The 27,640-nt window shown below is 38.8% G+C and overlaps 2 protein-coding genes across 3 annotated transcripts in view; one reads left to right on the top strand and one right to left on the bottom strand.

Moving 5' to 3' along the window:
* Positions 1-10: 10 nt before the first annotated feature.
* On the top strand, positions 11-19,888 carry PIGF (phosphatidylinositol glycan anchor biosynthesis class F). 2 transcript variants are annotated; one of them, XM_087776072.1, is made up of 6 exons: positions 11-69; positions 548-798; positions 2,462-2,553; positions 3,405-3,521; positions 8,874-8,982; positions 19,508-19,888. In XM_087776072.1, exons 2-6 carry the CDS (start codon positions 571-573, stop codon positions 19,619-19,621), a joined length of 660 nt encoding a protein of 219 aa, XP_087632198.1. In that variant the 5' UTR covers positions 11-69; positions 548-570; the 3' UTR covers positions 19,622-19,888. The 2 variants fall into 2 exon arrangements, with proteins under 2 accessions (XP_087632198.1, XP_087632199.1); XM_087776073.1 differs by lacking the exon at positions 11-69 and adding an exon at positions 125-194.
* The window catches only part of RHOQ (ras homolog family member Q), a 27,530-nt gene continuing 13,521 nt past the window's right edge, over positions 13,632-27,640 (bottom strand). Inside the window, exons 3-5 of the mRNA XM_087776074.1 lie at positions 23,729-23,893; positions 20,963-21,058; positions 13,632-20,225 (exon numbers count right to left, since the gene is read on the bottom strand). Coding sequence (XP_087632200.1) covers positions 20,070-20,225; positions 20,963-21,058; positions 23,729-23,893 — 417 coding nt within the window. The 3' untranslated portion in view covers positions 13,632-20,069. The remainder of the gene's footprint in view (positions 20,226-20,962; positions 21,059-23,728; positions 23,894-27,640) is intronic.

The following is a 27,640-nucleotide window of genomic DNA, read 5'->3' as shown; positions in this document are numbered from 1 at the left end:
GTCGCCGCCGGTTTCCGTTGGCGGGCGGCCCAGCGCGCGCACCGCGGCGGCAGCGGCGGGGACGCTGCGGTAAGAGGCGGGCTGGCGCCTCACCCCCTCCTTCCCCCCCCCCCCCCCCGGCCCAGGACGGCTGCTGCCGGGCGAGGCCTGCCCGGCGGCCGCCCCGCCGCTGTCTCCCGGCTGCAGAGGGAGCGGTGAGGAGCAGCCCGGCCCGGGCGGCTGGGGAAGCCCGGGCGCGGAAGGGGCTGAGGCGGTTCCCGCTGTCAGGCAGGGCGCTCGGTGGCGTGAGGGGTCGCCGGCGCGGGGGCAGGCTGCCGGCTCGGTGCGAGCGCTCGGCTCGCCCAGCTTTTAGCGCGCTGCTGCTGCTGCTGCGTCCCTGGGCTTGGGGTTGATTTTTAAACGAACGACGTTCTTCTGCCCCAAAATCATCGCTGTCACCCCCAAACTAAGCCCAGGGCTCTGCCTTGCGTATTGCGACTAGGAAAAAACCAATCCTGTGCTGCTGCTGCTGTGTGTCAGTAACGGGGTGCGACGTGCTGTCTTGCAGGTGGCCGGTTGATAGGGACCACGATGAAAGAAGCAGAAGTAAGGAGGCTCTTGGCTGCCAACCTCCTCTGTGTTTTTTCAGTTATTCTGACAGCGGTTGTTCCGGCTTTCTTCTGGGACGGATTCAGCGTTTTGGGAACACACCTCGCGTGGCTGTGTATTTGTTCTGTTTGCGTTAGTACCCTTAGTATAATCTTGCACTTAGTCCTTAAACCAAATCTGTCTCCTAAGAGAAGTTCGTTTGCTCACAAGGTAAGATTGTTACTCTTAAATCGCTACCAGACAATACGGAGCGGAAGCAAATTCTTTCACTGAAATAATCAGAAAGAAAGGACAATTTTTGGTGGTGAATTCTTGTTTTTCATGAATGAACTGAGTGTAGCACCTTTTGAAACTTCTCCAATATTTTTGTGACGTTAAACTTTCTCTACCTGTAAATAACCTGTTCAGGTGAGCGATTCTGTGCCTTTCCTCTTTCTTGTCAACATATTGCTGTTTGTAGTCCCAGCCGTTGATCTTCCAACAATTTGCATGGTGGCAAAAATCAGCAAAATTGAATGGGCGCAGAACTCATTTCATAGTCCAGGTCTGACCTTCAGCGTTACGAAGAAACACTTCTCTCATGTGTAGTTATAAGTTTCTAATAACTTTAAAGGAAAATAAACAGTTTTTAGAATTTGAGACACAAAAGAGAGACTAGCTCATTGCAATTTAACCAAAGTCAGTAAATTTTAAAAAATGACGTGGAAAAGTATTAAAATGGCTACATTTCCTTGAATGGTGAAATTTGCATAGAGAAGAATCTAAATTTGGGAGAAATTTTAGTAGTTACAGTTTGTAATGTGAGCATTAAAGGTATGAATCCCAATGGAACAGGTTTGAACAGAGCGATTTTGGAGCAGCACACAACTTGTTCAGGAGTGGGGGAATACACCAGCATTTTGAAGTCAGGTGGATAATCTTGCACTCCCAACTTGCTGAGTCAGACATGATTCAGTGCTCTGATGTGGTGATTCTTAAACGTTTAAGCAAACATCCTCGAAAGCGGTATCTTTGTATGCAAAGCTTCTGTCTAGTTTTGCTGACTTGAGGGGGATGTGAAATACACAAAGTCATTATGGAAAACAAGTATTTTACCCATCTGTGATTTAAAAATGAAGCAGGCTTCGTGTTCTAGCTGAGATTTCATCCCAGCCTAGCATAAGGAATAAACATTAAAAAAAAATGTTCAAGTGAAATTATGGGTTTCCATCGGTGACCTGATCAGAACAAACCTAACCAGAACTGTTTATCAAATGGCTATGTTTCTTTATGATATAGTGAGTACCCAGAAACTGTTGTTTAAATTCATAGAAAATTATGTTTTGCAGATTTATAGAAAGTCATGGACATTTCTGAAATGGGTTTAGGATTTAAGATGCCAAGTTCAAAATGTAGTGGTTTTTATTTCATGTAATTTTAAGTATTACATTTGATTCTGAATGTCTCTCTTTTTTTTTTTTTTTCCATGTTACATATTTTCTTGCTTTTAAATATTTTTTTCACTTTCTGTGAAAGATGCCTTTTAATGAATGGATATAATGCTCAGATGTAAAACAGAAATGTAAAAATATCCAATAAAATTTTCTCTGTTCTCTTGTCATTTCCAGTTATATCTTTTGTATGTTTGCCTTATTATACTAGGGTGCATGAAAAAAATTTAGATGGAGTGTGATAATTTTTAATCAATTATTTAAAGTATTAAACATAGGGAAAACTGTTTTGAAATATGCCGTGCTATCATCATACTGTGCTGTAGCGGAAATTAAAGAAATAGGTAGAGTGCAATGCTTTTGATAAGGTATAGACTATGTATGTTACTTATGTTCTCTTTTCTTTTGAAACATTATTCTGATACTTTATTGCTTTTTTTTAGATATCCAGATTTCTAAAATGCTGTATGTACTTTTTCATGTCTTGCATACTATTTCATGCGATTATTGTTCTTTATGGAGCACCTCTCATAGAGTAAGTCAGAAGACCCTGTCTTTCCCTAAACATTTTAAGGGGCAGTTCTCCTTGCAGATATTGGTATAAGTACTTGTATATTTCCTGGTACATTGGAAGTTAAAGGATAAGCTCCTGGCTGGGGGAAGAAGGGTGGCTGGTTTGGGTTTTGGGGGTTTTTGGGTTTTTTAGAAGCTGTTTTTTACAGTTTCTGTGTATTTGGAGATGTGTTGTTCACAACAGTTACAAACAAGTCCTTTTACTTTAATATTAGTGTTAAACATATGGGTACAAATACTTTTTCCAAGTTTCATTTAGTCATTTTCTCCATAAGATTCTAAAACATGTACCTAGCATATCTTTCATCCTTTTGATATTAGTGTTTTAATTTTTAGGAATGATTAAAAAGGGGGGAAAAAAAAAAGAGGCATGAAGCAGCCTGATTTCTGAGAGAGATAGTAAGTTACTGACTAACAATGGCGTCATGCAGTTTGGTTTCATGGTTGCTTCCACAACATCAAACTAGAAAAATAAATGGAATAATGAAGTAAATACCCAAGTGTACTTCAATTCAGAAGTAGTGTTCTATATGAGGTACACCTGTGTTTTTTAAAATGTTACAGGTATCAGACATTTAAAATAATCACTGCATTTCAGTCTTTGTTGAGATAACAAACAAATACTGGAATTCTTTCCCTCTTTCTTTACTATTCTACAGAGTGAGAAGAAAATACTTCATTCTTTTATATGCGGTTTAAGAAAGCATGCATGCTTTCACAAGTTGACTTAGAGGGGTTTTTTTTACTAAATCTTGGAACTCTTATAAAATTAGTAACTACCTCACTTAATTTTGTTATATTCCTTCTTTGTAGGTCAGTGACTGAGACATTTTTGTTTGCAGTTCTACTGTCTACCTTTACTACTTTACAATGCTTGTGTATACTGGGACCAAACATACAAGCATGGATACGGGTATTTAGTAAAAATGGGTAAGTTCTATCCTAAAGTTTCTGATTTTACTCTGAATAAAAGTGGACAGAATTGATGTAAACAATATATCGTGGAATTTTTTGTGAAGAAAGGAAAACTTCCTGAATTATGGGTGTTTTTCATATGTGTAATTACAGGCTTATGAAATCTTTTCTGACAAAGAAAATAATTATTTATTTTGAAGACATTGATTCAGAAAACTGGCTTCTTATTTTTGGTGTCCAGGCACTAAACCTCACTTTATATGTGTTTGAAGGAAGTAAAGTTTCAAACTGGTGTAAAGCCATTGTGCAGTCCAGTATGATGGTTGCCAAATAAAGAGGAGACCTGAGACTGAGCTGTACAGGGATAATCTTGCACAAGATCCAATAGTAAATACAGCTTTTAAAGTGGGAATAACAAGCCAAAGCAAACACTATTTTAACAGTATTTTTAACTTGAATATAATGATGAAAATGACATATAATTTACTGTGGTCATAAGCATGTAATCTTTTTTGCTCTTTTTCAAATTTTGAAGAAAGCTGTTTTCAGTGTCAGAGTTTTAAAGCATTAATTTTTTTCAGGAGTATGTTTAAAGTAAAACAGGCCTTTTTACCTCATTTTCATCTCAGTGACAGCCATGGCATTAGCATGTATCAAAGATATTTTTCAGAAGTATTCTATCTCGTCTGCCTTTTTTCACTGACTAAATAACAGGATTTTTGAAAGACTGGGATGCTGAAACATAAAGAAGTCCCACACATGCTTGAGATTTAATAATAAGATGTTAGCATTTGTTCCCTTTTCCTAGTTCATAAGGGTGAAGTCTCATCTCAAAAGAAAGTGAAAAGTTGTATAATGCTGCTGACCTGTGGAGTTACTTTTGGTTGAAACTTCTGTAGAGGGGGACAAAAGTAGACTTTTTATAGTTGTTTCAGGTATTGACTTTTGGTTTATTGCAGTTGTCAGCTTACTGAATCCTTATTCAAGTCAGTTTTGCTTGTTTTTTTTATTTTCAGTGGGAAGGTTGAATAGACTTTCATAAAAGCATGGAGTTGTTTAGCCAAAACAAATCATTGCTGATTCACTTAGTCATCTTTGGAGGTTTTGCAACTGGAAATAATAGTTGAATTGAAGTAACAGATGTTTGACAACAGTCTGTCTTTGTGCCAGGTTAGATTTTGAATGCCTGTCAATTTCTTTCTTTCCTAGTCTAGATCTTAATGTTATTTCAGCACAATTATTGCATAGGAAACAAAGTAGTCTTGTTTTGACATTTTTGCTGTGACAGCTTGTACGTACTCCTTACTAGTGAGCCATGTGATGTTACCTGAATAAAAAGTCTATTTAATAATGATGTTTATTTAGACTAGCCTTTGAAGGAAAATAGACTACAAAGAAATATTGTAACAAATTTTTTTATGGATTGTAGCAAGCTGCTCGTTTAAAAATAATCCTATGTTTTTTCATTTAACCTCATGAATGAATTGGAACATCTTGCATTTAGACGTGAGCTGAGTGTAGACATGATGTATTGAAAGGTTGTCTCTAACTTAATCATGTGGAATGAGGTGGGACTGGTTGAATGGAGGAAAAGGATGGTTAGGTAATATCAACACAGCTGTTTGCCTCGAAAGAAGAGTTTAGCGAATTGAATTGCACTGGAACAGAAAGCTGGAAAGTCTGAGCATATAGCTTAGTATGAAAAAGGAATGTGTTTTAAAAATATCTGAATACAATTTAGACTTAAGTAACCACTTGTATTTATTTTTGTTACTCTTATTTGCCTGTGTAATATTTCTAAGATCAAAATGTGCTTGTGCTATTGTCTTTGCAGAAAAACAGAAAAAGACATCTAGAAAAAGAAAGTTTATCTTGATAGATCAAGTGTAAATAAGTAACGGATATTAATTACCTAGTTATTGCTCTGGATAGCTTTCTGCTATGTTTTAAGTGGTGTAGTGTGAAGATACTGATGCACGTAATGCCTTGTCATAGGACTATTCGTAAAGTTACATTCAAGTAACTTGTATGTAATCTACTGCATAATAGCTATGGTACAACTGAGTCAGTCCAACTTAAATATTTTGGGGATAATCTTGCAAAGTGCTTATTTTTTCTGCAGAGATGCTTAGCTTTCTCTGTTTCTACTTTTAGCACTTGGAAGTGCAGTCACTGCTAGTAAAATCACTTCTAATAAGGTTACTACAAGATCAGTCTTTTAAGTGCCCATGCCTCTAGGAAGTGGATTATATGTGCCGTCTCATGAGAACATGTAATCTGTGACACTGCAGATTTATTGTTTGTATTATAAAGTTTGGGTTGTTGTTGGGGTGGAGGGGAGGTGTTGTTTGGTTGGTTTTTTTGTGGGTTTTTTATATACATGAAACAATTGCATGAAACACAGTTGTAGCTCAGACAGAAAATTGCATGTGCTCCATGTTTTCAAACTGAGTACACTTTTGAATTGGAAATGTCGATTTGATGGACTAAATAGACCTTTTTTTTTTAATTACTTTAAGAAATGTTCTTACATGCGTATTTGTAGTCTATGTACATATAGAATGTGTGAGAAAAATAAGTTTGTGTATTCTCCATCGTAAAAATTTCAATTCTAAGTAGGCTGTTTTCACTAATTCCATGTTTGGGAAGGGGTCAGCCCATGCCAGCTATCTCTGGACTCTGTATTCTGATGTCTAGTGTTGTGACCAATGTCATAACACTGATCACATGCTATCATGTGCTGCTGTAAGCAGATAGAGGGAAATAACAGCTACAGAAAGGGTTATCAGCACTAATGGAAGCAGGTGACTATTCTTTAAACGGCTTTTCAGTAGTTGTTGGCTGAAACAGCCGCCTGCATAAAAGCCTTTAAGAAATCAGCTTTCAATTGCTGATTTTTATTGCTCCTTTTGGAGACTGTTTATTTCAAATCACTAGTCTGAGTAATTGTGTTGAAATTTCTGGTATAATAGCAATTATAAGATGTCACTTGGGTAGGAAATAGATTTTATTTGGAGCTTGCCAAAAAATAGTGTAAAGCCCTAACTTTAGGGCTCCTTCCAGTTTTCATTTCACCTATTTTATCACTTGTTTGTGAACTGCATACTCTTACGGACTTGGAAATGTCCTTTGTAAAGGTAGGCATCATCAAATACTCAGTGCCGCTCAGTATTTCAGTCCTGCCACAGCCCAAAATTCCAGATCTTGTCTATCCAGGACCTGTCTTAATAAATTCTTTTATCTTAGCTAACCTCTTAATTCAAACCTTATTTAAAATAGCACTTAATGTATTATTTAAAGGGGTTAAATAATTACTTCAGGTTTTAAAAGGCCTTTGTGCCACTAGTGATAATTTATTATCTTAAATATTGCTAGTTTTGCCTGCAGAGTGATCTTAGTTGTAGTTTATTCATAGTTAAAAAATAAAGAAACCTGTAAAACTCAAAGTTTATAAATGTTGCTGCAATTGTTAGCCTCGTGCAAATGAGGGGTTTATGTGATGGGTTAATGGGTTAAAGAATACCTGCAAAAATCCCGATAGGCGACATTTGACGAAGAAAAGAGAATAATCAAAGCATCTTTCCTTCAGGATAATGTTGGAGCATAAGTCAGGCTGTGTTTGAGCAGCCAGTGTCCATGCTGCAGAGTGGTTGAATTAGCAGCTCCAACGGTTGCCAAGCTACCAATGGCTATTCTTCATTTGGGCACTGTGCCTTGCTAATTCTGTTGTTTTGCTTTTGGACTCAGTCTGACATCTCCATATGGTGCAGCAGCATGTGTGCAGATTTACCAGTTCACATGTCTTGTGGGGTATAAATGTACCTCAGTCAGTCCTCGGTATATATTCTGCTGGCTCTTTCACTGCTTTAAGGCTGTAGTGAATGTTCTCTTCCCCATGCTGCCTAACAGCTCTCCGCTCAGTTATTCAGTTTCTGAAAATAATTTACAAGAATTTTCTATGTGCAGACTCCTAAACAGTTTTATAGTTAAATCAGGATCTTTCCCTTTAAAAAAAAAATCTCAAGCGGGTAGGATTGTGAATTGAAATGCAGTGTTGTAAATTAAAGGGGTGGGGTTATTGTAGAAGAAACAGTTTGCTCAAAATGTCAACGCTGCACAGTAAATATTATAGTCTGTATGCCCTTTATTTTGCAAACAATGAAAAACGTTTGCTTTACACTTGTGAGCCATTTGGTCAATAGCGAATGCAGCAGTGAGTTAGGTGTACTCAGAAGTAAAGTCAGAAATTTTAGACTCTTCAAAACAAGGTGTAGGGTTAAAGCTTTCACATCATGCAACCTAAACAGCACATGTGGAGTTCAGAGTTTACTATCCATCTAGTCTTCTGGCCATAAACATGCACATCTTTTTTCTTCTATTAGCTAAAGCTAGGTTTGTGTTTATAATCTGAGAGGTAGCAAACTTCAGATTCAGATCCCTTACCTTACTGATTTGGAGCAGGGATTTCAGCCCAGTTCTGCCTCAGAGCTGTGCCCTACTGTGTTCTCAACTTCTGCTGTTCTTGTTTCTTAATTGGTACCAAGCACTCAAATGTTCATGGCTCGAGAAAAGCAAAGCAATCACTTGGTAGACTGGTGATGGACAATAAGTGCTTATCTATTAAACAGAAACCCAACTTTTCCAAAACTTTGAAGTCAGTAGTGGTAGAAGGCTATAAACTGAGAACTGAAGTCATTAACATCTCTTATGATATGACGGGTCCCATGATTGGCAATGCAAGAGTTCTTCAGCATGCAATTAATTTATCCTGCAGCCCCTGTACTTGAACTTCGACGCAATGTTGCTGAAGGGCTGCAACGTGCAGGTTACTTTTATTTGCGATGTTTCTTTTCAGCTGATGGAAATTTGCTTTGGAATATTCACATAGTAGACTTCTATTTTAAATTTCAAATTGTCATAGTCATCAAATAATAACAACATGTCTGCACCATAGAGTACTTTATGACTGTGCTTGTGCTTTTCTATACAATCCCGTGCCACCCTTTCATGTCTGCTTCCCCCTGCAATGCAGTGTCGTTGTGATATTTTCATTTGTTCAGTCAAGCAGTGTTTCAAGCTCAATAGGAGTATTTCCAGGTAATATAAATTAGTTTTTGCAGTAAACATCTCAAGGGGAAAAAAGCTCTTGAATGTGTGGTATAGAAAGATTGTGATTATAGCTAAAATATGCAACTTACATTTTACATATAGTTTGTATCTTTTAGGAGAAACCTGTATGCTATTTATCAAATATGTGGATTTTTATATCTGTTTGTAGTCTCAGAAATCTTGGGAGAAATCAGATCTAACATTCTGACATTGTAGCTTCTGCTGCTCTTGAAGTCTTGTAACACACTGTTTTTACAGAGCTATGTGCATCTGGGAAAGCAGTCTACAGATTACTACCATGTGCAGTATACTTGGAGCTTGGTTTGGAGCATTTCCTATTCCTCTTGATTGGGATCGGCCTTGGCAGGTTAGTATGTACACCTTTATCATAAATATAAAAATATTAGTTTTCTGGATATGCACACTACCCAAAATTGCTTTGGAACTGTACAGGTATATTGGACTTATTCATAAGCTGTTCCTACAGGGTTATGCCAAACATTTAAAAAGTCATTGGAAGCATCTGTCCTTAAGTGTAAGGGTCTAAAATGCAAAATTTTTACCTCCATTTTTAATAGGTTCTTTCTTATAGATGTATGAGTGTCTGTTGCATGCAAATTTTATCATGAAATAGAGCTGTAAGTATTTTGATAAGAAGAAGCTGGACAAGCAGGAGGAGAAATATGAAATGATGAAGATGGCTCCAAGTTTGTCTGCCTTCAGTCTGGTAGCTTTTATTGTTTATGGGTAGGGAAGGAAAGATGCTTTCCTAGTGTTTTAGTTCCCTTCTATCTTCCATAAAAGCACTTAACAGAATGCATTTTAAATGGATTTGGATTGATTTGTGGAAATGGTGTGGCCAAAGCACTGTACTAAAAACTTACCTTCTATTTTCAAAGGAAGGCAAGCATTAGCTTTGTAGTTGCACAATACAAAATCTGAAGCTGGCATTGCAGACTCTGTCTTTATAAATTCAAATGTCTGTGCTATTTTCTTAATATTTTTTTTGGCATGGAGAAATGATTCCATTAAACATAACCGAAGTCTGCAATTGCCATAAAATGATGACACTAGTAACACTTTTTCGTAAATGTCCTGAGTGCCTATTTTCTTTCCTCGGGTTACTAAACTCATACACTCTCAGCTGAATAGTATCTACCAGGCCTGTTCTTAAGCAGATGGTTTCAAAGATTTCTTTCAGAAATTGGTACAACAGGCAACACACTTTTCTCTCTGATATTGTAGAGACATTGTGACTTACAGCTGCAATGGAAATTTGTCTTCCATAAGTAGCTAACAGCCTTCTTTTATGCCACCAGCCTTTCTTTACAACAGTGCAATGAGGTATTAAAATTTCTATTTAAAAAATAATAGAGTAGGTTACTACTGTAAGTAAAAAAAAAAAAAAAAAAATCTGCTTTTCTTCCGTAAAAACACTTGGTTTTACTCTTGCAAGACGTTTCACCATCAATCTGACATAGGTATGTGTTGGCACTAGTTAATTGCTGATGGACATGAATGTAACCCAAAAATCAAGGGATTCATTGAAATGAAATCTCATATCTTCTTGTGAAGTCTTATTCACTTTTTTGTTCCAATGAGAGGCAAGCACTTTTTTTTATTGCTCAGCTAGGACTTTAAAATGGCATGTTACATCTGGCAGCTGTTATTTTATTCCCAAAATCTCAGACTTTGCGAACATGCTGTGTATAAAAATTTCACCTTTTATGCACTAATGATATAAGGAAAACTTAATAATTAAGCCAGTAGGCTCTGATTAACAAAACAAAGACACTAATAGATTAAGACAGATACTTTAAGTACAGTTAATTTTTTTTACTTTATTTGCCCATTCCCCCATCTTCCTATAGTAGGAGACACAAGTTTGGTAATGGTCTGGCAGCTTTTTCTGTTTGAAAACTCTTCCAAGTCAATAGAAGCCAAACATGACTGACAAAGGTTAAGCTCTATAAGCTATACTTGGACATCTAAAAAGATATTATCTGACTCCTTAGAACAGCAAAGCATCTGCAGAAACTTCAGATACCATAACTTGTCACTAGCTGTTTCTGGGCATGAACGCTCCCCAGAGAATTCAGGCAGCAGCAGAAACCGTATGTCTGCATTTCCCTTTTCCTTCACCATCTCCACCCTCATTTCTGACATACTCCTGATACCAAAGTTGGCAGGGGAGAGTTTCTGACTATCAGTTCCTGCATCAAAGCAGTTTTCCTGTGCCTGGATCCAGAGCATTTGCTGCTGTGTTCTTTCCCTTAAGTTTCCCCTCATTTTTCCCCATCCCCACTTCTCCACCTTTTACCTTGTAGGGTTTAAAATAGTGGGGTGGGGGAAGAAATCTTGCTTTCCATTTTGGGTCTGAACTGCTTGATCATTACTTTCATCATCATGTGAGCAATTCAAGAGCAGCTGTAGAGAAGTTTGCTTATCAGTCCTGCGGGCTGCCACTTCAATGGTCTTTGAAAATGGCAGTTTTAAGTGCTGATTTTTTAAGTCTGCTATATAAGGGGAAATGAAAGAAGTTCTTGTTAAAATGCAATGTAGTTTTTAAAGTCAAACTATCTCAGCAAAGCAATGCAGTGAAGCACCAAAATGGTAACAAATCTTCAAGATAGAAATGAACCTCTTTGAAGTAGCTTGTTAGAGATCCTGCTCACAACCCTCAGAAGTTTTCCATCACCTATTGATAATTTAATATTTTTGTGAAGGTGATCTCTTAAATATGGTACCCAAGGCACAGAAGAAGGGGTGGGGGTGGGGTGTGGAGTGTCCTGGCCAGGCATTTTCAATAATTGCCCAGGAAACACTGCTTCCCAGTTCAGCCAAGCTGAGGTATATATGAATCGGGTTCTCTGGAAACACTGAACTTCATGCCACAGTTGACGTGAGTCTTCTGTCTTTCTATCCCCGCTGAGTAGTATGGATTCAACAACACAGGTATTGAGTTGCACGTAGTAGCTCTGCATTGCTGTCTCAGAAATCTTCAGAACCAAGAGACATTTCTGTTGTTCTTCAGAAGTTCACTGGGCACTAGCAACAAAAACCCTTTTTGCAACAGTATTCCGTTTCGCTACCTGATGTCAGGTGATTGCAAAAAATCATAGTAGGTTCTTTCACTGTAGCAATGAAAGAGGAGAGGTGCTTCCTGTGTTGTCTTCAGCCTAAGGCAGGGGAAAGAAGAATGGCCCTCATAAAGGATTCTGCTGTTGTTGCAGATCTGCTTACTTTGGGAAGAAAATCTTCAGTGCAGATTGCCTATCTCCTGAGTGACTGATCTAACCACTGACTTATTGAACATAAAAACACCTGTACGTAATGCAGTTGCAGGAAGAGGTTCTTTATTAAAAAACAAAACAAACAAACAAAAAAACACCAAAAGACATGGGCTGTCAGTGTTTTGTATAGAACCTAATCCAGCTGGTATGCTTACGGGAACACCTACAGATTAAGTCCCAAGCAAGGTCTGAAAAAAAATCATGTAGATCTTAATGTAGGCTTAAAAGTAATCAGAGCCTGGTCAAAAACAAATTACTTTTAGGCCTCTGCATGAATAAAGTATTAAGCTGTCATGCTTTTGACATCAGCTGTTTCTCCTATTAGCCTAAAAGCAGAGAGCTTGAGGATTACGATTTTGGATTTACCCTGCTAGGATCCAAAAAGGGACTCAAATGGACTAGCTTAGTCTTTGGACGCAAGACCAGCTTTTGAGATAAGAACAGGTTTCATTAGCGATTGTTTTCCTTTTCGTATTTTAGACTTTTTGTTGTAAACAATTTTATTTTTTTTTAAATCTGTAGTGGAAGTGGTTCTGCTCTAGAATAGAAAATGTGGTTTAAATGTTATTATATGGGCAAGACTGAAGTGGTATTATCATTTTAGAGAGCAGTGTTAAGGCCTTTAAGCCTGCTTGTTGCAAAATCTGGTCCTGATGTTTCTATTGCTTATGGTTAGTGTTTGTGGTGTAACAATGTGTTATGGAAACACAGCTGCATTTGTACCTTTATCTTCAGACAATTCATTATTTAAGGAGTGTTGTAGACAAGGCGCAATTGGTACTGCAAGAATTGGATGGGTCAACAATAGTTGAGAAATACCACGTGATAAAGCAAACCAAAAGGTTGCTGCTGCTGCCCTTGTGCTCTGTTTGTAGCCCTGAAATGTCAAAAGTTGGCAAAAACATCTGACATCCGACAGGTACAGAAATGCACTATGAGTTTGGAATGAAAAATGCTATTGCTATTGATTTAGCTCTGTTAGAACAACCTAATATAACCTGAGGTTTACACAAAAAGTTAAGTATTGTGTCTTGAATTGGTGTATTTTGCCACTTGGATCAGCATTTAGCACTCTATCAAAACTAGTGTCTACACTTTAAACCGTGGACAATTTCAGAGTGTCTACAGTCTACTTTTAAATAGACTGTAGTCCAGTTCAGAGTGTGGAGTATCTAAGCCACTTCTGTGAAGTCAGTTTTGTTCATAGAAATGGCTTCAAACGAAAATGGCCCATAGTCCCTCACCTAAAGCAAAAAAAAGAGGTTGAAGGAAAGAAAGAGTGAGTGCTGAGGATGCTGGAATTCCAGTAGGGTATTGAATAAAGCTGCCTGCACTTTTCTGTAAGGCACCTGTTGTCTGAATTGCCACACTGAATACATGTGGCACTTCTTCTGATGTCACTTTGTTGCTGCTTTGTGGCCTTAAAAGAAAAAGCAATTGAGGGCAACATTAGGTTCATTTTTTTGCTAAACTGTTTCCCAGTCTGTATTGGGACTAGCATCTTTTCCTGCAATCTTAATAGAAGAACTGAAAAATCATATGGTAGTCATCCCTTTACATCATGGTTGAGATATATTAGTGGAAGCTGAGAAGTTTGTAGTACCATTACCTGTATCTTACCTGACCAGAAAATCAGATGTCATTATATCTTGTATATCTTTTACTAGAAGCTCTTTACGGATACCTCTTGTGACATGCAACAAAACCGAGATAAATACAGATGTCTCAGAAAATCTTCACTTTATTTTCCATGTTTATGTTTGAAAAATATTGCATACAGGGGATATTCAGATTAGTGGGCCTGTCTACACTTAAAGATAATAATGTAAAATGCATTTTTTTAGCATACAACAACTTTTATGCTAAGTAAATGTTACTTAATAGGAACAGAATATGGTTTTGGAAATAAAATGACATTAATTATCTGAATAATGTTTCAGAATGGAAATGAAAAATATGTAAAGCATTTCTGTTAGAAGTATAAAATATATTGCTGAAAGGCAGTTGGTATCCTGATGATTCATTGTTTTTCATTTTTCTGTTGTTGTTCTTAAAGTAACTTTTTAACATAATTTGGCCATGCCTATTGCCCCTCCGCTAGTTTTCAGAAAAATGTTATTTTGTAACTATGCAAAACAGTTGGTCAGGGAGGCCTACTCTATGGTTGTTCCTGGCTATAGGTCTGCAGAATTAAGCTTGTCTCAGACAAAGGTAAAGATAGTTGCCTTACAGGAATGCAAGTTAGTCCCTACAGTAGTTACATTTCTGTATTAAAAAAAAACCCAAAAAACAAAAAACCACACAAAAAGCACCCCAAGCTTTTCAAGACTTACTCTGCAAGACATGTTTCAGTTTATTACAAGTGTTGGACTGGTAAGAATAATTTTGCCAATGTTTTGAGATCACTATCTAATTCTTAAATGATTTTAAAAATAATTGGCAACACATAATTATGGTCATTTAAATAAGGCTATTCTAGATGATGTTCAAAAGGTTTAAAGACTTGTACATCCATCTCTAGTTCCTCTAGCCCTCTGACGCCCAGTGGGCATTCCAACTTTATACTGGATACAGCAAACAATAGGTAGTGCTGATGTAACTCAAATGGATTGATTGACTGCCATGTAATTTAGCCAATATGACCGTAAATATTAGCCTAGATACCTCTCAGACATTTGTAACCTGAAAAATAATCTGGAGAATCTTGGGTACAGTTCTTGGTGGTTACTCGAGTAAGCTGAAACAGGACTATAAACTTTCACACTACTTTATTCTTAACACAGCTCAAAGTTTCTTTCTCGTATTTGCTTTTGTCCATACTACCTACTGTGAAAGTTTTGTTGTAAAAGAAGTTGCTTTACGTGAGTAGAAGGGATAATATCCAGTGTTGGAGGTTTTTTAAACAGAGGTAGAAGCTTGTTCCACTTTAGTGTTGTTATCATTGTTTATTTAATATGTTTTCTTAATGTAAACCTCAATGGTGAGATCAAAGGCAGTTATGCTTGCTATAACTTTAGAACACAAATCCACAAAACCAACTACTAGTTACAAATGCCAGCCTGAAAAAAGCCTCACGCTTTTCTTCTCCTCGGTATGTGCCTGTCAACACACGCATTCTGTACAATGTGGTAAGACACTTTTAGTTAACATATGCATGCAAGCAAAATAGATTAAAGGCATGTACTGAAATTTTTACGACAGTACAGACTAAACAATCAGGAATTTAAGGCATGTTAGAAACAGGGAGAGAAAGTAATTGTGCTCATTTATTCAGTTTTAAAATGAAACAAAAATTATTACATAGCTTTCTAATTGACAGTCAGAAATGGATCATTTGAAATAGTAAGCATACAAAAAAATCAAGTTTAGGAATATGAGAAAAGCACTTCTCTAAAGAATGGGACCAGTTTACTTAAAAAAGAAATTACAGTAGATTGCCCCACTGTATTTGCATTTGTATAACTGAAGTTCCAGCAGTCAGCTGCTTACTTTATAATATCTTTGAGAACTTTATTAGGGTGTTGCTGTTCTGGCCTATAAGAATCTGGCCTTTATGTCCTTATCAACATCTATGTAATTCCCATTGCATGGGATGCAAGTTACAGACTTAGATGACAAATCTGTCATGCAGTCAGAATTCTGGTTTAACTATCTACATGCATAGTACAGCAGAGCTAGATATCCTGCTGGGATCCTGCAACATGCTCTGCTTTCCATGCAATATGCTAAGCGTTCTCGCATCAGTTCATAGGTGTTCTAAAGAGCACTGAGAAAACTAGCTCATTTGTGTCCTGAGAGGTTGGCAATTCCTATTGTGAGTCCTTATTCTTAAAATGAGTTCTAATGTATACTAGAAACCTTGCAGTTCTGCCGTGTCTATTTAGCTAGCCTAAAGAAATCTCTGTTAAGTCCTATCACTGCTGCCAGACGAAAAGAAAAGGCAAAAATAAAATTTAAACAAATAGCAGAAGTCAGGATCGTTTTGCATTAACCACTGGCTCATGCTCTGTCCCTTAAAATGCAATTTTTGTCCTTGTTAAGCATGTAGGCGGAGATTTGTTTTTGCCAAGCTGCTGTTCAGATTCCTAGTAATCATATACAGGTTGTTAAAACTGCACTTTTCCCACATGCATTTGAGATGTAAACTGACTCTTCTTGTATTAGGCTGTGAGGATAGTAGCTGATGCTTCCCAGCTGCTGGGACAGACAAGGCGTTTCGTGACAGTTTCCTGAAGAATGTTCTGTCCTGCCTCCTGCGCTCCCCACACTTTTCTCTCCAGATCAACCTTCTTCCCCCTCAAAAAAAAGTGCAGTTAGGTGATGTTGCCTAACATCTTATTCCCCTGTTGCTGACCCGGCCTAGACATGACATCAGTACTGGGGTAGGATACATCAGCTTCCTCGCGGCGGAAGGGAGCATAAAGTAGGAGAAACTGAGCTGAATAGTTCTCAGGGGATGAGAGGTGTAATACACCCTATTACAAGTTGCATGCTTTAAACAAGCGGAATGGAATCTCTTAGAACAGGCAGACGGATATTAGCTGCTTAGATTTTTATCACTTAAAGGCAGTTCATACCATATGGGACGCTAAACCAAGTTTAAGAGATAATATGAAAGACAGGGCAAAAGCAGACCAAGCAAGCGAGTCAAATTCATTTTAAAAGGTTCAGCAGAAACTGATTGGGTCTTAGAAAAACGAGGCCAGCAGCTAATGCAAAATAAAGCAACCCACTTTCATAGATGGACAAGAAGCATATGCAAGGGCTGTTATTTTAGTGCAGCTTGATGTGCTTAAGAGCCACATCTTAATCTGTCTTTGATAACTTGCTGCTTTAGATAGACCCATGGGTGCATCTGGCTCTGTGTAGCCTAAAGGCCAGCACTCAAGAATAAAGGGTGCAGAACTAGTATCATTACCTGTTTGTTAGGGTTTTTTTGCCCTGCCTTGAGGGTTAGAGAAAATAGCATAAGGACAGCAATGCTCTTAAGTCCAGGCTTTTAACTCCTGTGCTTAGAGAGTTTTCAAAAGGCCAGTCAGACTGCCTTCAGAACTACTTTGAGCCATCTGACCAGCGTAATAAGCATGAGTACCTGGCCTAGTAACCTTCTGTTCTATGCCACTGGAAGGGATGAGGCGGTGTTTCTTTTCTGTCTCATTCACAGACAGTGAGATGGAGTGTTTTATGGTTTCTTTCCTTTGCCCCCCTATCTTTGTCAGCTGCCATTGGTGAGGGTTGGATTTCAGAGGTCAGAGACTTCATGTGTTAAGTGAGATAGCCTGAAACTTCTGTAAGGTAACACTGATTTTTAAAAACCAAAGCAAAAATTTAATGTTTTGAAAGACAGACAGAGGCATAATTAATATTAAAAGTTGCATAACTATTGAAAAACCATGTTCCAAGTTGCAGTTTAGTCAGGTAAAAGAAGCCACAACAATCATCAGAGATCCTTTTAATCATACCAACTATACACAAAATACCAAAAGATACAGCATCAATAGGTCATCAGGGATATTGACTCTAGTTAAGGGAATATGAAAAATTCAGGGTCCAACATCCACCTATACTTCTGAAAAGCAAATAGGCAACTACAGATTCACCTAATGTAGGTAATATTTAATGAAGGATCATTGACTGCTCAGAGAATTTGATGCAAAAAGACTGCTGAGTGATGAAGCCTCTGTCCATAGTTTTGTGGATATTAGAGTGGTATTTGACTTCATCAGTGGATAAGAAAGTACAACTCCTGTTCCAACTGAATGTTACTGAGTGAGCAGCTGGGGTTGCAGGGACTTTTTTATTATTTTGTCCTTTAGACATGTGGAATATGCGAAATGCTAGAAATAACTTAATTACATTTTATTTAAAAGTTGAAAAGATCCACCTGAAGCGTAAGTTTAGCCAAGGCCACAAACTCATGTGAGTTTTAAATATACATAATATCTTACCATGCCAAAGCATCTCAAGGCTTTTTATAGAAGATCTACAATACCACTGTTAAATGAATGAAAACAAGCAAGTCTTTGGTTTGAGAGGCAACAGCCAAAATATTCAGCAACAAAAACAAGTAGCAGAGGCAGAATGTCCGGAAATGGAAGAATGAAACAAGGTCAGTAAAGAGTACCTAAGGCACCTTGTTTATAGTCATCTTTGCTACACTCCTTAAGACCTCCAAATAATATATAAAACTGCAAATGCTAAGGAATGTGAAGATGAAACAGCTGAGGAGACTGTGAAGATGAAACAGCAGAGAACAAAATACGTTACTCTTATTCCTAGTTAAAATTCCCATGATCAAAGGATGTGAATAAATATCTTTTTCCAAGTGATAATGAAGTAAAGAGAAGAATCAGAGCTAGGAAAATGAATGAAAGGAGGAACCAGTACCATTAAGAGTAAGTTCATTTTATATTCATGAATTGCAAGTCATAATGAAGTAGAAAAGAAGGCTGGACACCGAGATGTGGATATTTTCTTTAATGTCTAGTGCATTTCCCAGTCTCAAGTACTGTAGAAGGTGGAAATATCCCCCTTAATTTAAGAATTAAAAAAATAGGAGAGTGCAGTCTGTACTTGCTTCAGGAACAAGCACTGTACAGCAGGAAGTGCGAAATTGTCCTTGCAAAAAAAATATGCAAAGGAGAATTTTGAAGAGGGATGGGAATTTGGTTTATTCTACAATAAATATTTTTAATCACCAACTTAGTTGAGACTTTCATCAAATGCAATATGTAGTTGACTGGTAATACAAGCTTCACCTGAGGACAGACTGGTTAAGTTTTGTTTTGGCCACTCTTCCCTGCAAATCAATATCAATTTAAAAAAAAAGGGGGGGGGGGGGGCAGGGGGAGAATCCCATTACTTCTTTGCCTCAGTACTAGATGGTTTGTGAAAGTGAGTCAGCTGTATTGAGTCAGTTCCCTGTTATTTTACTAGGAAATAGAGCTTATAATTAAAGCTATCTTTAACATAACTGGTTTACTACATGTTTGCTGAACTGGGTGCAAGATGTTCAGTCAGTTTCCAAATTTATGTTCCCTTCCTACGGCTGCCCAGAGGGAAATTCATCCCTTTGCCTACTTTTCAAGACAAAAAAAAAAAAAAAAAAAGAAAAAAAGAAAAACCCTCTATCCATCTCAGTCTCTGGCCTTATTTGAATATTAGTTCATTTATACACACCTCTAAAAGTTTTAGAGCGCCATGAGAGATTGGAAGGAGAAATCATCAAGAAATCTGTAGGTTTCCGAATGTGCGCAGCAGAACATGAAGTTAGGTTAGCTGAACACTTCAGGGGATGTAAATACCTGTAAGTTTTTTTCACATAGTTTTGGGAATATTGAACCGAAGTCTGCAATAGCCAGAAGCCTGGTTACATTTTAATGCATATTAATTAAAAACTGTACAAAAGCATTTAGTGTTCATGAAGATGATTGTTACACTTTTGGCATTTTTAGGAAAGCACATCAAGCTTTAAAGTAGAATAAGACCACACTGTCTTTCAGTACCTAGACTACACTGAGAATTTGTGCTCAGGAAGTACAAAAAACCACAAACGTTGTTTTCCTCATTGTCTGCTTTTACCTTGTGTTCTCCCCCCAGGTATGGCCCATTTCCTGTTCCCTCGGCGCTACCTTTGGCTATGGGGCTGGGCTGGTTATTGCACCTCTGTGGATACACTGGAACCGGAAGCAGCTTACATACAAAAGCAGATAACTGGAGCAAAGAGAGACAAGGTATTTCTTTGTGCAGATTCCGTACAGACTGTGCAAAAGTTGGGGTTTTTTTTAAGAGAGAGAGAGAGAGAGATGTATAGCCAAAGCAGAAGACTATCCAAATTAATTTAGAGTATTTCAGGCCAAGCATCTCCACTCAATAAAATCACACAGACGCCATTTCAGCATGGTGCAGTTTTTGCTTCCTCTAGACTATGTAACCCTGAGAGATTGTACCTTCCAGTCTGAATAAAATATTTGTAACAGATGTGGTGGCTTCTTATTACAAGTTCATTGAGTTTGATTTTATTCCTCTGGATTTCACCGGTTGTAGAAGGCAGAATCGTAGTTTTAGCTTTCAAACACGTAACAAGTTCGCTGTGTACTTAATGCATTGTATTTAAATTCAGTAGAATTTCACAGTAAGCCTGGCCATTGTCAAATGTATCTCACGTGATCAAACAGCAGTTTATGCATCTTGAGCCTATTCTCTTCTTCACTGTGTGTTTCTTTGGAGTTAGAATGGCTATAATAGCTTCATCAAAAACGGTCTTCAGTCCTTTCTGTGTTAAAGCTGAACACTCCACATAGCAGTAGGCTCCTATCTGTCAAGAAAATAAGTTAATTCAATAGCAATATATTTCAGCTGTTCAGTTCTGTGTACTTCTGCATTTTTTTTTTCTACAGTGACATAACAATGTTTGGCTGTGATCTAGAAAAGTTATATGCATGTGCATCCCCCTGTAGGAGAAAAGATTTGTCTTTTGGCCAAAGATCTGTAGTGTATTTAAGTTGGTTTGGTTTCTAAAGGAAGCATATTAAATAAGCTCTTTGGATTGGCAGTGGGGTCCTAAGATATTTTTGATAATTAAACAGCAAAAAAGAATTACAGAATTACATGACCAATTTATGTTTCAAAAATAAGACTCTCTAAATAAGTGTCCTGATAAGCATTATCCACGCAGTGTGTTAAAATGGTAGTATAGCATTCTCAAGTAATTTCTTAAAGATGCCTCCAACATTTTGCTTGAGCAGGAGAGGTCCCTTTCAACCTCAACCACTCTCTGACTTTAATTCTCTCTGACTAATGCTTATGTAGTTTTTACAAGTGTCTACACAGAAAGTTAGAACTATTATTAACAGGGAAGTGCTATTACGCAGGTCTGCTTGTTAGCTGTATTCAGCAATGTAAGTAAATGTTGTTAACTGGTAACCAGTCATAAGGTTTCATACGTTGACTGGTAAAAGAAATGGGCAAAGTGGTAAAGGAAGAAAAACTCAATTGGAAATAGGGTTTTTTGCTTCTTTGCTACTTGGTTTCATTTAGGAGTATCGAGTTTACCTCTTTCGCTAACTTCTGTCCTTGCTCCACAGATATGGGCTTCTCTTTCATATCATTCAGTCTTGCCAGAGTTTTTGGGTCATCACGAAGATCAATCTAGCAAGAAAGATTGCAGTCATGTTGGAATACATTTTCTAAACAAAAGTCAGCAGGCTATATGATATCCTCTTTTTAAAGCAGAATTATTTATTCAATGAAGTATTACATGTATAAAAATGGAGTCGTGTCATGATTCAGATCGTGGACCCTTCCTGATCCAAAAGCCCTGGAAATTTAAGCTGTGAACTACTACCTTTAATCCAGAAGGAACAAATGTTTATTCTGTAATTCAGCTCTTCAATTAGATGTGATCATCTCAGAATACCAGAATGTATATCCAGCAGTGGCAGAAAGATTAACCCAAACATAATACCAGCATGTGGGTCACTTTGTAATTGAAGCCCAATCCACTGCCCACAAGAAGCAAGAGGAAATTCATAGAATCATAGATTGGTTTGGGTTGGAAGGGACCTTAAAGATCATCTAGTTCCAAGCCCCCTGCCATGGACAGGGACACCTTCCACTAGACCAGGCTGCTCAAAGCCCTATCCAACCTGGCCTTGAATACTTCCAGGGATGGGACACCCACAACTTCTCTGGGCAACCTGTACCAGTGCCTTCCCACTCTCATAGTAAAGAACTTCTTCCTTACATCAAATCTAGTTTCAGCGTAAAGCCATTACCCCTTGTCCTATCACTATGCTCCCCTGTAAAAAGTCCCTCTCCAGCTTTCTTGTAGGCCCCCTTCAGGTACTGGAAGGCTGCTATAACGTCTCCCTGGAGCCTTCTCCAGGCTGAGCAACCCCAACTCTCTCAGCCTGTCTTCACTGGAGACGTGTTCCATCCCTCTGATCATCTTCCTGGCCCTCCTCTGGACTCGCTCCAACAGGTCCATGTCCTTCTTATGTTGGAGGCCCCAGAGCTGGACGCAGCACTCCAGGTGGGGCCTCACGAGAGCGGAGTAGAGGGGGAGAATCACCTCCCTCAACCTGCTCGCCACGCTTCTTTTGATGCAGCCCAGGATACGGTTGGCTTTCTGGGCTGCAAACACACGTTGCCAGGTCACGTTGAGCTTCTCATCAACCAACACCCCCAAGTCCTTCTCCTCAGGGCTGCTCTCAATCCATTCTCTGTTCAGCCTGTATTTGTGCTTGGGATTGCCCCGACCCATGTGCAGGATCTTGCACTTGGCCTTGTTGAACTTCATGAGGTTCACACGGGCCCACCTCTCAAGACTGTCAAGATCCCTCTGGATGGCATCTCTTCCCTCCAGCGTGTCAACCACACCACACAGCTTAGTATCATTGGAAAACTGGCTGAGGGTGCACTCAATGCCACTGTCCATGTCACCGACAAAGATGTTAAATAGCACCAGTCCCAATACCGACCCCTGAGGAACACCACTTGTCCCTAGTCTCTACTTGGACATCGAGCCGTTGATCACAACTCTTTTGAGTGCGAGCATCCGGCCAATTCCTTATCCACTGAGCGGTCCATCCGTCGAATCCATGTCTCTCCAATTTAGAGACAAGGATGTTGTGTGGGACAGTGTCAAATGCTTTGCACAAGTCCAGGTAGATGACGTCACTGCTCCTCCCTTATCCACCAATGCTGTAACCCCGTTGTAGAACGCCACCAAATCTGTCAGGCACAATTTGCCCTTAGTGAAGCCATGTTGGCTGTCACCAATCACCTCCTTATTTTCCATGTGCCTTAGCATAGTTTCCAGGAGGATCTCCTCCATGATCTTGCCAGGCACAGAGGTGAGACTGACTGGCCTGTAGCTCCCCAGGTCTTCCTTTTTTCCCTTTTTAAAAATGGGGGTTATGTTTCCCCTTTTCCAGTCAGTGGGAACTTCACTGGACTGCCACAACTTCTCAAATATGATGGATAGTGGCTTAGCAACTTCATCTGCCAGTTCCCTCAGGACCCACAGATGCATCTCATCAGGTCCCATGGACTTGTGCACTTTCAGGTTCGTCAGATGGTCTCGAACCTGATCTTCTCCTACAGTGGGTGGTTCTTCATTCTCCCAGTTCCTGCCTTTGCCTTCTGCGATGTGGATGGTGTGGCTTGAGCACTTGCCGGTGAAGCCTGAGGCAAAAAGTCGTTGAGTACCTCAGCCTTCTCCTTATCCCACGTAACTGGGTCTCCCATTTCCTTCTGGAGAGGGCCCACATTTTCCGTAGTCTTCCTTTTATCATCAGCGTACCTATAGAAGCTTTTCTTGTTGCCCTTGATGTCCCTGGCCAGATTTAATTCTATCAGGGCTTTAGCTTTCCTAACCTGGCTGCTTGGACAATTTCTCTGTATTCCTCCCAGGCTACCTGTCCTTGCGTCCACCCTCTGTAGGCTTCCTTTTGGTGTCTGAGTTTGTCCAGGAGCTCCTTGTTCATCCATGCAGGCCTCCTCTGTCTCACTTCTCCCCTTGCTCCTTTGCTTCAGCAAATATTACATATGACCAGTAGCTGTAGACCCATGTACTTCCAGTAACATGGGTATGAACAGACAATTTTATTCCCTAAGTCCCATGACTTTATAGAAAGTCACATGGAGAGATGCAGCCAATCTTGCCACCCTGCTTACAATGCATATATTTTAACAAAATGGAGGTAGCTCATTAGAGGACAGCACAGACCTCGTTTTTTCTGCCACTTCCAGCCCAAAGAAAAGGCACCATACAATGAGCTGAATTGTTTAAATAAAGTAGAACAGAACCAGATATACCTGTGTTCCTACTAGTAAAAAGGGAACATTAGGTGCATATTCCTTCAACTCCGGTACCCACTCTTCCTTCACATTTTGAAATGAAGCAGGGTTTACCACTGAGAAGCAGATAAGGAAGACATCGGTCATAGGATAAGATAAAGGTCTCAGACGATCATAGTCTTCCTGAGAAAGAAAAATTCTGTTATCTGCAATATTAAATCGTTGCTTGTATTTTGTTAATTTTAACAGTTATATTCAGAAACTGTATTCATATTTCAGGAATTTTGTTGAGGCAAACTTTCTGAATGTTTACAACTATCCCAGGTTAGTTAGTGTGGCTGTTAGAGCAAAATCTGCCTATGAGGGTAACTATATGTGAACGTAAATATTTTGAAAAGTGTGTTAATACTGACAGAAACTTACTTCTGTATGACAAGATGTGGAAGATAACCCTTTAAAAAGTTTTCACTTAAAGAAAAAAAAAGGCTTATGGTTCAAACATACTTGCAGATCAAAGGTTAGCATTTGTTTAACCAAAGAGAAATAAGCAGATGTGATTGCTATAGAGCCATCCAGGTTATACAAAGCTAGGCTAGGTTAAGGCTATTTAATGCACTTGAATGTTCTCTTTTGGATCGTATGTAAAGGTGGTATCTAAGGCCCTCCTCAGAATTTTCTTTCTGTCTCTTAGAAACCTTACTGTCCTGTTGCTAGTGATCAGGGCAGACGAAGTAAGGACCAGAAGGGACCTCTTTTGTCCAGACTCTGCTTTCTGTAAGCAAGCCCAGCAAAGAGTGGGAAGGAACAGAACTTAAGGATGAGCACCACTATCAAGGGAACATTAATGCCCTTTTTGGGGTGCAGTTAGTGTGAAAAGATTATTATTTGGGTCATTTAGAGCCACAGCATTTAAAGCCACCAGTCCTACTGCCAGGACATACAATACCGTGGCAACAGAAGTACCTAGGAGCATTATCCCTATTGTAAAACAGAGTTCTGGCTAGCAAGAGCAAGTGGATTTTACCGTATCTTTTAACTAAGAGCAGGAGGGAACATGCGCCAACTTTTCTCTGCAAGGCTTCCTTTGGTCTATGGCAGTGAACCAATGCCTTACCATTCCTACCTTACGCTTTTTTTTTTTTTTTTTTTAACATAGATAACTTAAGACTGAGCCCAGGCATTGTGGAGACAGTGAAGAATGCTGGTTTTATGCCTTCTCTTCCACAATAAACACCAGTTTATTATGGCTGCCGCAGCAGCCTCCCTCTTCCCCATGTAAGCTCCCCATCTTAATTCAATCTCACAAATATTGGAACGATTTGTTCATTAAATGTAGAGACAGAAATGTAATTCAACTCCATGTTTGAAACGAGCCAGAAAATTAAATCTTTGTTTCCTTGGCAACAGTCACATTACCAAATTACTCACCTATAGTTGCACCCTCAAAAAAGCCCTTCATTGATCAATTGTTAAGTTTTAAAGATGGTGTCACTAGAATTTCAGAAAACCTGTGAAAATTTCCTCAGAACAGTTTCTTCTAGTCCCATCTTTTCATTTGGAAGTCAACAGCTATGGCTGCCATCCTCATCATGAAATGGAGAAAAGACAAGCACTGGAGGAGATTATGCACTAGCAAGGAGGTAACCATTGGCCAGTACTCTTCACTGTCTATTTACACAATATTCTTATTTGTAATCAGTACTCTCATGTGCCATTCTGATTATACCGTCTACTGCCAGTCTTGTATACTCTACAGTTTTGTCAATAAGCTACAGCATGCTTAGCTGTAAACATGGGCTCCCAATTTCACAACCACAGTAACTGACACTACTGTGAAACTACAACATTTGACAGGCCGTTTCGAAGATCAGTTGTTTCCCTACTAGTGTCAGGCTCCTATCCTCATTCAAAAGAAAAAAACAGTAACCGTGTCTTTTCCACATCTGTGGCCGTTCATTAGAGAAAGCAGAAATAGCTTTAAGAACATCACAACAGCAACTTGAAACTATTCAACATTCATTTCTTTTTTAAACCACGTATTTTACGTTTCACTTCTACTACTGAATATAGTTAGATCCTGCTCAGGGTTGCCACTGTTTTCTGGGGTGGAGATCCAAATCCTAAAAGAAGCTTCCCAACTGCAAATTACACTGGTCCCTGGAGTACAAAATCTGCATGCAAGAACATGCAGGCAGATCCGTCAGCTGCTCTCAAATTCATATGTGGGATATTACTGAATAGCTTTGGGGGGGGGGGGGGGGGGGAAGTAGTTTAAAGTCATAATTTGTTCCCACCACCAAAGAGCTGCCTTCACTACACTCGACATTTTCTAAAAATCTCACATCTGGGTTACAGTAACTAGAATACTGTCTGCATTAAATGCTGGAATGGAGAAAACATTTCACTGTCACCAGAAATTACTGTTAGTCCATTGACCTTAAAATATCTCTTTAGTTAATCCATTTCAAATTACAGACAGACCATTTATTCATAGCAAATACTAATCATTTTCTGATCTCTAAGCCAAGTTACATTTGCATAGTTTACTTCAAAGCTTTCATATTTAGTTTATCTTTTTAAATCCCATTGGATACAAATCCTTGTACATTTAGCCACATCGTGGTACTGCACCTTACTTCCCACGTATTCATTAGCAGTCATCTGGGAGTGAGCAACGTTACCGCTTTTTAAGGCGTGTGCGTTGCTGAACTCCTTTCCTGCCCCTCATCTATTTATATGCCTTTTGATTTATACCCTGTCCCATCTGCATGGGGCAAGCTTTGGGTCCATCCTGTGTAATTAAGAAGTTAAACTGAAGGCAAGTACAGTGTGATTGGATACATCATGTGCCACGGCCAAAGATGTACGTGGTATTCACTACAGTGACTTCACTGCATTTACGCTTACTTAAATTAAGAGAGAATTTGGCTGTACTCACCAATCCTGCTGCTTGAAACAAGTCAGTGCTGTCAGGCTCTCCTTTAAACCTTGTCTGGGCTATGAAAATTAGGTTCGTATTGATACTAATAATGGCCGGTAATTCTAATAAAGCCTCCCACCACATGATTAGACTGGTCCTGGGTCCTCCTAAGAGAGACCCTGGCTTAAATGTTACCAGCATCTAGTAGGCCATCTGTGCTTAAAGACGACTTCTGCTCCCCAACAGCCCCTCAGAAACAGCAATCAATCAAACCTGAAAACTTTCTCTGATTTATTGGGCCTAAATAACTGCTGCACTTGGTAGAAGAATGTGAAATACCAAATGAATTTAGACTGAATATTAGACAAGCCTGGAAAAATCTGACTGCTTCAATCTGACTGAATCTAGTGTAAGGGAAATAAATGTGGTTTATTCTAAAATTAAATGCAATGGCAAAATCTAATTATACCAGCCAGTCAACATAAATTCCAATTTGAGTGCATGTACACACCACACTGTACAGCAATTAGACTTCCAATCTAATCGGGGGAGGCACTGCATGTATATTTAGACATTAAAAATATATAAAGAATTTAACTGGAATATTTTAAGAACATGAACAAGATGGGCAAGAAAGCCACTAAGGATCGAAATATGCAGTACAAGTCTCAAAAACTCCAGGCTATAATAGTGAAATGGCTCATTCTCCAACATACTCTGGACTTTAAAACAAAATTGTTTGCTGTTTGCTGAAGCAGATGAATGCAGACAGAAAAACATGCTGAAAATATGAGAGTTGTAATAACTTTAAACAAATTGGACGCAAGTATGTTGGCTTAATTAACATTATATGGAGCTGTGATCCCTATAAAAGATACGACATTGCAGTAGGACCATCCATCATTTACCTAGTATCTCTGCGCTAACCCAAGACAGTTGCTGATACAGAACAGGCATGGGAAAGGAGATGAGATGGAGGAACTAATGACTTGACTTGGCTTCTCAACTAC

This window comes from Nipponia nippon, unplaced genomic scaffold, assembly GCF_047370975.1.
Source record: "Nipponia nippon isolate SJK-2023a ecotype South Korea unplaced genomic scaffold, ASM4737097v1 scaffold_4, whole genome shotgun sequence".
NCBI classification, from domain to species: domain Eukaryota; kingdom Metazoa; phylum Chordata; class Aves; order Pelecaniformes; family Threskiornithidae; genus Nipponia; species Nipponia nippon.
This window is presented reverse-complemented; position numbering and strand designations above follow the sequence as displayed.